This window comes from Ictalurus furcatus, chromosome 17, assembly GCF_023375685.1.
Source record: "Ictalurus furcatus strain D&B chromosome 17, Billie_1.0, whole genome shotgun sequence".
Taxonomy (NCBI): domain Eukaryota; kingdom Metazoa; phylum Chordata; class Actinopteri; order Siluriformes; family Ictaluridae; genus Ictalurus; species Ictalurus furcatus.
Genome location: NC_071271.1, coordinates 11,395,075 through 11,408,390, shown reverse-complemented (window position 1 = coordinate 11,408,390; position 13,316 = coordinate 11,395,075). Strand labels below are relative to the sequence as shown.

At 38.9% G+C, this 13,316-nt stretch overlaps 1 protein-coding gene across 6 annotated transcripts in view; it reads right to left on the bottom strand.

Annotated features, from left to right (window-relative positions):
* myo18ab (myosin XVIIIA b) overlaps positions 1-13,316 on the bottom strand; it is a 112,425-nt gene that overhangs the window by 47,384 nt on the left and 51,725 nt on the right. For all 6 annotated transcript variants that reach the window (XM_053646327.1, XM_053646329.1, XM_053646325.1 and 3 more), the window contains 9 exons: positions 13,240-13,316; positions 11,417-11,627; positions 10,760-10,902; positions 10,549-10,649; positions 9,311-9,374; positions 8,946-9,090; positions 3,955-4,128; positions 3,539-3,629; positions 1,874-2,060 (listed from right to left, as the gene is read on the bottom strand). The exon at positions 13,240-13,316 is cut by the window's right edge and continues 100 nt beyond it. In XM_053646327.1, coding sequence (XP_053502302.1) covers positions 1,874-2,060; positions 3,539-3,629; positions 3,955-4,128; positions 8,946-9,090; positions 9,311-9,374; positions 10,549-10,649; positions 10,760-10,902; positions 11,417-11,627; positions 13,240-13,316 — 1,193 coding nt within the window. The remainder of the gene's footprint in view (positions 1-1,873; positions 2,061-3,538; positions 3,630-3,954; positions 4,129-8,945; positions 9,091-9,310; positions 9,375-10,548; positions 10,650-10,759; positions 10,903-11,416; positions 11,628-13,239) is intronic.

Here is a 13,316-nt window from a genome sequence, read left to right as displayed (position 1 = left end):
ACAATAAAGCGCCACCACCATATTTAACTGTGGGCATGAGGTACTTTTCCATACAGCTACCTCTCTGTGTGCGCCAAAACCACCTCTGGTGTTTATTTATGGGTTTAGAATTGTTTCATAATTCCAAATAAATAGATTACGATCAACAAATAAATGTAGTGAGATTTACAAATTTTTTTTTTTTGTGGATTTTGAACCATTTCATGCATCAAGAGTGCACATAAATCCACAAATAGTTGGTCTCCGCCTACCGTCTACTCAAGCCAATCGGATAACCACCACATTGCACTGACCAATCGTAAGCAATCACGTTTTGTTTTACAATCAGGATGGGAACAGAGTCATATTGCACCGAACTCGCATACATCATCTAACAGCATCACTGTAACAACATCTAAAAGAAAACCAGCAATGTTATGGGTCTTAAATGCGCTGTTATTATAGATGAGTGGTCTGATGGATTAGTAATGATTGATTCACTGATTCAGTAATGATTTGTTAGACTGATTCAAACCGGTAACTCCTACGGTTCCTGAGTCTTTTAGCACGGTTCGTTTAGAGAATGTAATCATTAGCCTGTGAATTGGATGAAACTGGCCACGTTGTGTTTTGGCAGGCTGCCTGTGAGGACATTTTCTTGCCAATGCCATCTTTTCCCAATACACAGTCTTTTAATCTCACCACACTCAATTTATTGTAAAATCACAAATCGGGTTTTCTTTTAGATGTTGTTACAATGATGCTGTTTGATGGTTAGAACCACTCTCCTGTCATTATTCCTCCTGATCAACGACGTTAGAGAACCTTCATAGTATGTGAGTTCGGTGTGATACGACTCTGTTCCTGTCCTGATTGTAAAACAAAACATGATTGGTTGGAGCAAGACCCTGTTACGATTGGTCAGTGCAACGTGGTGGTTATCCAATTGGCTTGAGTAGACAGTGGGCAGAGTTCAACTATTTGAGGATTTGTGTGCACTCGACGCTAGAAAGGTTTCAAAATCCACAAATGCGTGCAGCGAACCACAAATGAATGCAGGGTAGAGTTGTGTTTGTGACATAAAAACATATTTGTAAAAAAATTTGCAAATCTCATTTTATTTATTTGTCAATTTTATTTATTTTTGTCAAACTACTAACATATTTGTGGATCTCATTCAATGCATTTGTGAAGTTTAATTCTGATAAATCTCACTACATTTATTTGTGGATCATTATCTATTTATTTGGAATTATGAAACAATTCTAACCTCATATTTATTGCCAAAAAGCTCGATTTTTTGGCCACTCGAACCATCCTCTTCACAGTGCGTTGAGACAATATAGACACGCGTCCAATTCCAGGTTGATTCATAACATTTGCAGTTGACTGGAACTTCTTAATTATTGCCCTGATGGTGGAAATGGGCATTTTCAATGCTTGTGCTATTTTCTTATAGCCACCTCCCATTTTGTGAAGCTCAACAACCTTTTGCTGTACATCACAGCTATATTCCTTGGTTTTACCCACTGTTATTTGTATTGCCTATGTGTTACCTCATATTTATACCCCTATGAAACAGGAAGTCATGGTTGAACAATTTCCTGTTCCTAGTCACCCAGGTGTACTAAAAAAAAGGTCATATATTAATGGGAATATACTTCAAATATATTTTTCTCATATGAATTCATATGGGTGCCAATAATTGTTGCACACCTATATTTAACAAATTATAAACCTGAGTTTTCTTTGCAATTGTTTGATATCCATGAGAACAGAGTATTTTTGTGAATATTTTGAACAAAAGATCAAATAAAGACAATTTTTTGCAGCTTTCCATGCTCATATTAGGGTGCCAGTATTAGTGGATGGCACTGTGTCTACATTGTTGTACCTCCTTGTATCGCTCCAGCTCCTGTACAAATGTGCGCTCTTGGAACAGGGCCTGCAGGCGCTCCTGAGCATAGTTATGGCACAGCTCCTCAAAAGTGGCGCCACGCTTAGCCAGCCGAGGGTTTTGAAAACCCGGAGTGTCCACAATTAGAAGAGAGCACAGTGAGTGCTGACTTGACTTCAGTGCTCTATAACATACAGACACACAGAACACACACGTTAACTTGCAATTCACTGTGCATCTGTAAGATTACTTCTTTTTTTTTTAATGAATCACAGTGAGATTAATCTCTTGTAACAATCCTAAGTACACATCATCTGCGCAAACTTCTATTAAAAAGTTTATTTACAAATTATCTGCAGTTTACACCGCTGTGTTTTGGGTCAATCTTTTAGCCTTTAACCCTTTCATGCATACGGTCCACACTTTAAATTTAAGGCTGTTTTTTAGGAAAATATACCATGTAAATTTTTGTTGCTCTCTAGACAATTTGCCATTCTCTATTTAGCATGTCTCTAGTATAACTTTTCAAACTTTCTACACAAAATCCCCCCCAAAAATATTTTGTGCCAGACTCTAATATACAATTTAACTTTTGTAAAACTTTTTCCCCCATAAACTGCATAGATTTTGTGCATGTCCAGATATCGATATATTTTGAAGAAATTATATTTTTGGCCATTAACATTACGTATTTCGGATATAATGTTCAGATGTAATATAAATTTCAGATATAAAATTTTATTCTTTTTTTACTCATGTTATTCATATACACACTACCAGTCAAAAGTTTAAACACACTCATTCTTTATTTTTATTTACTTTTCCACATTTTAGAATAATAATGAAGTCATGAAAACTCTGGAGTAACACAAATGGAACTATGGGAATTACGTTGTGATAAAAAATCCAAAATAATTTAATATTTTAGCATCTTCAAAGTACACCCCTTTATGCCTAGAATTTCCAGAAATGTATTCTTGGCATTTTCTTGACTGATTTCTTGAGGAATTTCCCTGAGATGCTTTTTAAACGGTATTAAAGGAGTTCACACCTACGCTGGACTCTTATTGGCTGCTTTTTGGAATATTTCACTCCAAGTCATCCGTTTAAAAAAATATATTTATTTTTTTAAAAATATGATGTTAGTTTTCTAATGAAAGAAATGAATATGTCAGCACAATTATATTTTTTGTCTCCAACACTGATTTCAAACATTTAATCATACACCTTCAGATCAAAAGGTTTCAATCAAGTGCCTCCAAACTTTGGACCGATAGTGTATATTCAATCCAATTGATATTTCATTAAGTGATATTTAGAGAAAGTGAAATAATCCTATGTAATTAATGCAAAAAAAAAAAACCCTCAAATCTAATCTGAATATACTTTTATATAGTATAATTATTATAAAATAATTAAGGTCTTAAAACTGGAAAAAAAATCTGGTTCTACTGATAGACGTCTAAGCTTGCCTCTGTTTATTATGAAATAACTAAAATGCACAAAAATAAAGTTGTATAAGCACTGCTAAAAAAAAAATGTTTTCTCGCTTCGGAGATGCACACAAAGCAAAAGCTCTCAGCCACACTCCATTAGGTTCATCTGTGGGCGAGGGCTGCAGTGCGGTGCTGAGTATTGAGGAAATGAGCAGAAGGGGCTGACCGGTTGATGAGGGAGATGACGAGAGTAAAGAGTTCTGCGTAGAGCCCGGCAGCCATGGCCTCCAGACACTCCAGAGCCGTGATCTTTGTACCTAAATCATCAACACTGCGTTAGCTTCGACCACAGCAAGGCAAATAAGCTTCAGGAGCAAATGTATTTCACTCTACTACCAAGAATTCTCATTTTAATTATTAACAACACAAATATTAGAACATTATTAACACTCTTGCTTTAAGCAGTTTTGTCTAAATTAGCGAAGAATGATCTTTTCTCAGAAAATTCATTTGTAAGTATATTTCTGCTTTATTGATGAACAAAGCTTGGTAGTGGACTCCATGTTGTTTTTTTTTAAATATATTTATTTATTTATTTAATATATTTAGTGTGTCTGGTCTGTCAGAACAAAAGGTGTGCACCTGGGCTTTCTCCAGCTCCGACATCATCCGGACCCTGGCGGAAGGAGGTGGACCTCTGCAGGGTTCCTTTTGGATGGTGTTTGAAGATTGACGAGGAAAGTTCTTCAAGGGTGCAGCCCAGGAGGTAGGCCGCCTTCTGGGCCCACTCATGACGTGCAAACTGTTTACGGCCGGCTGTGTTAGCAGAAAAACTCACGTGTTAGCAGCTTGTTGTGCTGGAGGACTCAAGAGCTCTAGGCTAATGCCATTTCTGATACATTTTCTGTGGTTGAACTACAATTTAGAATGATGCTCAAAAAAAAACAAAAACCCAAAACAGTCCATTTAGGCTGAGTCACTCCACTGATCAGTGTCAGCAAATGAATGTTAGTATGTTAACAAATGGAATAAACAGCCAGACGACTAAGGCTGTAATAACAGAGGTTAATTTAGAGAGGTTTCCTAGCCTATCTCACGCTAATCACAGAAAATGCATCTGCTTTAAAAGAATGGCATTTGTCGTATGTAATGATAAACTTTGAGAATTTGAAATGATATTTAAAGTCCACAGAGTAAAGTGTGTGTAAAGCAGCACTAGCAGATGGGAGAGGCACTAAAGCAGCACCCAAAGCAGCTCATGCAGAAGATGAAAAACCTCTATCAGAGAAAACATGCTGAACAAAAACGAGGCCAGACAACAGACAAGCTTTACTTTCTTTTCTTTTTTTTTGGATGGCTAACAACAGAAAAGCACTGAAGAACTGAAAAGTCTATAAAATGGGATGGAGGATGGGGGTTATATCAAAGCAGTGGAGCTTGAAAAGACAGCAAAGTTCTGATCCCATGCTCCGCCTCCGCTAAGTTTTAGCCTGGCTTTGAGACACTCAGGGACGTGGCTACCAAGTGATGGAGAGGGAGAGAAAAAGAGAGAGAGAGCAGGAGATAGAGGAGGACATAGACAATAAAAATGCAAATGAAAATGTCTGGCAGTGGCGATAAAGGCGTTAAGAAATACCAATCAAACACGGAGTTAAAGAAAAGTATGATTGAGGTTATGGGGGTTTTTTTTTCCTTTACCTTCTTCAGTCTCTGCATTCAGTGGCATGCAACATGCAATTGGAAAAGGGGAGGTTAGATCAAAACAACAGCATTTTAACACAAAAACTAATCAGTCACTCACTCAGTCACTCACTCACTCAGTCAGTCAGTCAGTCACTCAGTCAGTCACTCAGTCAGTCACTCAGTCAGTCACTCAGTCAGTCAGTCACTCACTCACAACTGCAAATAAATACTGTGCAACAACAGAAAGCATTCTCTGGTAGATATGGGGGACAAAAATTATATCACAATTGTCACTGACACCAATATCAAGATTTATAACGGAGCCTTAAAACCAAAATAGCAGGAAAAAAATACAGTCAGCCCCACAATTACTGGCACCCTTTTGTAAAGATGGGTAAAAGGGGGTGCGTCTCAATCAGCTCCCTAGGTCGTGAATCAGTATATTGTGTACATGAGTTTGGGCACTGGTAAGGACCACGATTAAGGACCCTGGCTCACTACACATTGGGACACTGGTGACTCAATTTCCGGCGACATGACTACCTGCATGTAGTCGCTTCACCACTGGCATTTATCAACAACAGGCAGGACAGAGATCTTCTGAAATTATAAGTCATATAAATTTGCTAGCTTAATCACATGCGATTCTGTCATGGTACTTCAAGCAGGATCGTAGGCTAGCTAATGGACTTTTAAAAAAAAAAAAAAAAGAAGTTATTAGACTCAAATAAACTGTATACAGAATGACAACGTTAAAAATCCCTAGCGTAAGTAATCATTTGAGAGCCACAACAACAATAACAAACTACTTACATTTGTAGACAAAGATGGCTGAGAATTCAGCTGCCTCCCCCCCCCCATGCTAAGAGGCTTCTGAAAATATGATGTCATTTACAGTAAGGGAACAAAGTAAGCATCGACGCTTCCTGGTTTTTGCGGTGCATTGTGGGATTTTTTTTTTTTTAAATGGAGTGAACATTCCAGTGTACTGTAAGGATTTTGCGATTGAGACAGCCCTTAAAATGGCCGACTCCACGATCTGTGCCCTGACTACTGAACTAGGGAGCCGATTGAGACGCACCTTGGGTCGTTAAAAAGTCTTTGTGGTGAATCAGATTAATCTAGAACTGAAAATAAGAGGAAACTCCTTCATCTGAAGCAAATATGTTCAAGGAAATACAACACAAATGACTGTATAACGCATGAATAATAATAATTAACCGCATGTTTTGTGGCTGATCAAAATTCATGACTGTGGTTCTCCTATGTAACATTTAAAGAGACATAATTAGTGCTTTATGGCTGTAAATTCCAAGGCCAATAATTCTGTGGAACCTTATTAGAAGCCACTGGCGCTCGGTGCAAAATGAGTGTGTGTGTGTGTTACACCTGTTCGGTCTGAAAGGTTACATTCATCGCCCCACACCAAACACATCCTGCTGCCTCATTTCATTCGATCATGCGAACTTGCAAAAAAAATTATATTAAAAATGGCCCGTAGTGCCTATTCAACATGTTCACATTATCTAGAATTAACTCCGGACCTGTAGCTGAAACGCTGGTTTATTTATCTGCTGCACTGGTGCAACCTGCATCTAACAATGATTTCAAAACGGGCCAAGTGTTGGCCTTTCCTCTGATTGACTCCAAATCCCAAAATGCATCACCCACTGTAAAGCCTTACAAATGTGTTTTTAAAAAAATGATGATGGAGCACGAAGACAAGAGTCTCAAGGGGATGAGAGACTAAGGACATGTAGATAGATGTAGAAGAGAGATAGAGAGCTCTTCATAAATCTAAGAAGCTAACATTTTGTTAATCCTTCTTTTTCCTAAAGTGCCCTATTCTAATTTTAGAGCCTAGGTTATTGGTGTTAACTGATAAAATAGTTAATAATATGATTTTAAAAAAATTAACAGCCTGAGATTACGGCCGAGTTGGACAGCCCTGGGTTAGAGGGACTCTTTAATGAAGGGTAACACTGCCCTCTAATGGTTGTTCTCTGATCAGCATTCATCAAAACACATGTCCTGACACAATATTACAGAGCTATTAATGTGGTTGATGAGACATGCAAAGCCACATACGACTGTAATTATAATTCCTTACATAATTTTTATCAATAGATTGTAGTTTTTTGACAGCCAATAAGCTTGCATTTCCACTGCAGTTTCGTGTCGCCTCAATGTGGGTGCTGTCTCCCACTCAACTTCACGCAGGAATAATGTTGTATTATTGAAGCCCTGTACAGATACACGGTCAGACCATATTCCAGACGCCTTTCCTGTTCACTGAACATAAACCCTATTAAGGATGTAAAATAACTGTGTTCTAGACCCTACGTAGCGCTCGATGTGACTAAGTTAGATTCAGACATGACAGGATTGACGACTTCTCTTGTTGCCTTCTTGAGCATCAGTGAATGTTTGCGCCTTTTGTAATAGTTGTGTACGAGTCCCTCAATTGTCCTCAGTGTGAAAAAATGGCTCTGAACATCATATAACCACTGTTGGAAAGGGGTCAAATATGCAGAAGATGCTGGAAAAGCAAAGACTGTGCAGGACCTGGAGGATTTTTCTGAAGAACAGTGGGGAGTTTAACTGTTCAGGACAAACAAGGGACTCATGAACAACTCTCACAAAACATAAACACAGTCATGGATCATCCAGGTAACAGCACACGGTATTAAGAACCAAGTGTATGTAAATTTTGAAGTGGTTAATTTGTGTTAATTCAGTTAGTATTGTGTCTTGTGGACTATATGTAAACATCTGTTATGTGAAATAGCTTATTCAGGAAAGTAGTAAATAAACAAAATGCAATTTTTATGATCCTCTTTTTTTTTTATTACTATTAACATTTTTCAGGTATAAATAATGTTATGACCTCAACTGTATTATTTGTACTTACGTCGTGTTTAGTGTGGGGATAAAATCTGTAAAAATTTGGACTTTATAAAACTTTAACATCTAACCATCTGCTTTCAATCAGAGTTGGCAACATTTTTCTTTAAAAAACAAAAAACAACAACAACAAAAAAATAATGTTATTTAAAAATGTTGTATCTGTGATACAGCATAAACTGTATTGTGGTATAATTGATCACAATATGAATATTAATATCACATTCCCCAGCCCTAGTGTTTGGACAAATTCTATTTTAAACAAATTTCTAAATAAGGACACAACATTATATGGCACACAAAGTCAAAACAATGACGCTTTCAAATCTGACTCGCGTGAATTTCTCACCGATCCTTACAATGAATAAAATGCACTTGATTCCAGTTAGTCGGTAAAAACGTGCTTCTACAGAACTTGCATCACTGCCAACTCTTTTACACTCTTTATGTCTGGACTGTATACTGCTTCACTATACCCACTACATAACCCACACAGCAACACTGCAGAGAGACAAACTGTCAGATGCAATACGGCGAAACAAACAGTTGGGCCACATGTAGAGACAGAGCAATCTGATGATTGTTATTATCAGTGCATCCATCCTGGCCTTCTGGCGAAGAAGCCATTACACAGAGCAATTGATCTCAGTCAGGGTTAGAAACACAGCGCACTAACACATCTCTCTCTCATGCCTACAGTCTTCTGTGTCAGAGAACCTCTCCCCCATACGTTCCTCTCTCAACCTTATGAAAGTCTTTATTAACAAAGACAGCATCTGCTTCTTCTACACACACACTCTTATTAAATTTGGTTTCAGGCTTTTTGGATCGAGAGCTGTGTGTGTGTGTGTTTTGTGTGTGTGTTGTGCACTGATTGGCTTTGGTGCACTGATAGTGGCACTGTCATTCATTACAGGGCAAATCCAATGTGTGTGTTAGTTGGATAATATGTCTGATGATGCACAGAAATATCTGGACTGAATATGGATACAGAATAAGGTCTTTATCTCTCTCTCTCTCTCATACACACACACACAAACAAATACCTTTCGTGGCCCCAGCAGCTCCCAGGTGGTAGATGGCCCCGAGTATGAGCCAAAGAGCTTTCTGCTCATCAGCAGAGATACCAAGCACCTTCATAGCTGCCTGCAGCTTAGTGAACTGCTGTGCTGCCTTCTGCTTGTCTTCAGACTACACACACACACACACACACACACACACACACACACACACACACACACACACACCTATTAATACTCTAACACACCTACTAAACCTGGTAAGTTTAAATCGGGTAAATTAAAGTAGGAAGTCCACAGTGTAATGTTCCCTTAGTCTGTGCTAAAGGCTTTAGTAAAGCATCGTTAGATCAGTGTGATGTGTACTTTGTGAGTTTGTGCAAGAGCTCCACCTTTGAATGAGGCACAATTCCAAAGGTGTTGTTCTCAGCAAAGTGGTTGAAATGTAGCTCAGTCCTGCGAAGGCGAAAATAAATAAATAAATAAATTTTTAAAAATGCACAGGTGAACTTCACTCAAGGACAAAACTCATTTTTGGCCAATGATTCTTCAGCAAAACAGGCTGAACAGAGAATTGCTTGGAGGAAGGTTATGCAAGTAATAACTGATGATGAACCCTTGAATTACTAGAAAAATAATGCACAACAGACCGGAGTCAATTTTTCCGCTTAGACCACAGTTACCACACCTCAAGACATTTCAGGTCAGGTTTTTGTCCTTAAAACGCTGTAGAACTTCTTTAACTGAGGCTTGAGTCAGTAACTGAGGCATGAGCCACTGATATGCAGTTATTAGAGAGAGAGAGAGAGAGAGAGAGAGAGAGAGAGAGAGAGAGAAAGAGAGAGAAGAAAGAGAGAGCACGAGAGAACGTGTGTGATGAGATGGAAAAGCCTGTTAACAAGTATCAATATTTATTCATTTATTTATTCGTTGTATTTTCTGCAGTAATAAATAACAAAAACCCCTGTGAACAATATCAATCTGTGAACCTATCAATATTTATTCATTTATTTGTTCTATTTTCATATCATCAGCATGAAACGAAAAAGAAAAAAAAACTGAACAAGTAGGCTATCAGTGTTTATTTATTCGTTCTGTTTAATGTAAGCTGTTGGTTTGTTTTGGTGTTTTCTTCATGTTTTTCACCCTCAAGCCTGTCTAGCTGTTCACCGCTGACTGTTTTATGTCGTTTGCTGTTGCCGGCTTGCCTCTGACGTTCGCTTTCTTTTGTATCGTCCAGCAGAGCTGTCGCTCAATCGTTGAAATGTTCATGCTCTCCGTAAATATTAAAAAGTTATTTCTGGAAAATTGAAATGGTCTGTCGTTTTTTGTTTGTTGTTAGATCTGTGTGCTGGGGTGGACAGTAGGCTAACTTTTCTGTTATTTCAGCGAAGTGATACGGAACTGTAATGTGGTCAAGACCTGCCTGGAACTACTTCAGCTATGTATTAAATGATATATTATTGCACCTCTTATAATGTCTGTCAACCAATCAGAATCAAGCATTAAACAGTGCTGTGGTATAAAGAAAACGCAACTTTTCCCATCTGCCGCAATTAGAAATATCCGTAGCTGTAGCCTTGTCTGAGGGTAAAGTGGAAAAGTCATGAACACACATGCACACGCTTACCTGAGAGTGTTGTCTGCCCCAGCCATCATGTAATAAAAGACATTATAAGTGGACTCAGCTTCCGGCCTCTTGGCCACCCTCAGTTTCTCCAGCAGCATTGTCTACATGGTCATGCCAAAACAGATTGTTTTTACAGAGCAGAACTGGAGTACTACTGAAATTCAGACCAGCTGTGTGTACATTTTTATAAGACTCGAAAGTAAAATGGTACCTGGATGGAGGCGGAGGCCACCTGGCCGGCTTGGTCGAAGTCCAGAGAGACGATCTGGGAGAAGCGGCTTGCGTTTGAATTCATGGAGGTGGCACAGTTCCCAAATGCCTCCAGGATCGTGTAGACTGCCTGCCATTTCTCCGCTATAAAGGAAAACACACACACACACACACACACACACACACACACACACACACACACACACACACATACATACAGCGCCACATTTACTCACACACTAATTAGCTTGATCCAACGCCCTGATGGACCCCAAAGAGGTGCTTCCAGGTGCAGCAGTGAGAGGTGAACATATGCAGATAGCATCTTGGCCTCTTTAAAGCTACGGTTGAGCAATGTAATCTTCAGTGGATCATTAGGAGTGCTAATAGTGCCTTTGATAAGCAAGGCTAATTAACAGAGCTGGTCTGGTGTGCGTCATTAGCAAAGCCTCCATCCATCATTCACTTCCTCAATACCATTTACTGCCAAGCGGTCACTTTTCTCAGTGTGTCTGCCACACAATCCTAACAGTTGTGTCTTCTCCTGGTTCGTACCAACGCCTTAACCAGTTCATTCTCATTGTGTTTTCACACCCTGCCTAGCCATGTATGATTTATTATCATTCTTTCTATCGTTAATATTTTCAGCATCTCTAACCTGAAAAGATCTTGCCGATGCTGCCAGCGATGGAGAGCAGGTACTGCACCAGGTGCTGGCAGTTGGTGGTCTTGCCACTGCCAGTTTTGCCAAGCAGAACGATGGACTGGTCCTGCCGTGTGGTCAGAAGGTTCCGGTAGGCCGACTGAGCCACAGCATAGACATGAGGTGCCGTGTCCTCACGCCTGCAGCCTTTAAACATGTGCATCACCTGAAAAATTAGGGTTGGGCTGATGAGATAAATTTTTTCTTTGAAAAAAAAATCCATAAATTATACATATTGAAATAATAATTATGTTTTTATTTTTTTTAGAGGCATAGGAATTTTACAGGGCTATATTCAGCATGTATAGGGGAGCAATAATGCAGTAACTAAATTTTTGGGGGGGGGCCTTTAAAGCTACAGTACAGAACTTTCTTTTGGTTAAAAATTAACAAAATCATCAATTATTGAGCGAGTACATAAAAAAACATCGGAGTTCAAAATGGTTTCCTTATCCCGATTCTCAACATTAAGCTTATAATACTGATTTATAATTTGAGCTGTCGGGACGGATTTCACGGGAAACATCAGCTTGACGTCGTTCGCCTTTGTGTGGTTACGTCACGTCCGTAAACAGAAAGAAGCAGTGCCGGCTACTATATCGTGTGTGCAGGTGCTGAGGATGGCGGAGTGTTTGTAGCTTGTTCTTAAAGCAGTTGTTTAGCATTTAAACTTGTCATCTAGATGGCAGTTTTATTCTGGATTGTTCTAAACGCAATCATTGTTGACATCTGGGGAATCAGTTGTTATCAAAACCAAGAAACCTCGAACTGCAGAGAGCCTGCGGTCATAAAGGGAACGCGACAGAGCCCGTGCTAAAACCAAAATAAATTTCGACATGGATTTAGAGAGATCTGAAGAGACTGAAGACTGACGCAGTGATGGCTTTTTTTCTGCCGAACAGGTCAGACGGTTCAGCGGCTCAGTAGGTAGCTAGCTAACGTTAGCACACTTGTTCGCTGGTTCAGCTAGGTATCATTTGTTACAGCAATTTCCGTTGCTGTAACAATAATTTAAGCTTACACAATTAAAAAAAAACATATATTTAATCTATTAATTTCATGATTGTTATTGACAGTTATCAGTTAAGTGGTTCCATCATTTGTAGATCCCACTGAGCAAAAGTAGCCCACGTAAAGAAACTTCTAAAAGCAATGCAATTGTTCAAAAACAATCATCCACACATTTTCGCTGGAGACTAAAACTCCAAAGCTACAAAGTTGCACCAACAAAAGCCAATCGTCGTAAACTAGACCACGCTGCAGTAACTTTTTTTATTATTATTTTTCCACACCCTGGTTGGTAATTAAAAGCCAAGACTAAAAAAGTATGCTTGTAACTTCAGATTTCTCTATGGAAGCAAAATAACAGAGTCAAAACAGCTGATAATCTCAAAAGTATGTTGGCATCGAGTCTGTCTTCAGCATGCCTAATACCACATAAGTGCAAAAGGCTTCAGGATTCTACACTGCCAACTAGTCAGCCTGATCTATAAAGCAGGGTTTTGAATTAGGTTTGATGACCAACAGAAATACACCAGCCTTCAACTCAGATTTTATAATAAATATGAGTAGATCCTTCATTAAATCTAATTCAGTGTTGATCCCATTAGCCAATTAAAACAGCTAATCCGTTTCGCATTCTGTTTAGGTACTATGCATGTCTAAAACGTGTAGTATCGAGTATATTACAATGCAGAAAGCTGAGTCGTCTGATAGGAGATATAAAAAAAATCATCTAGAAATTCCTGAGTAGGAAGACAGCTGTGTATTGTTTTTACCTTCTCCGAGTACATGGAAGGAGCACTGATGGGGTTGATGACCACCATGCTGGGCCCAGCGTAAGTGTGGTTGAGGT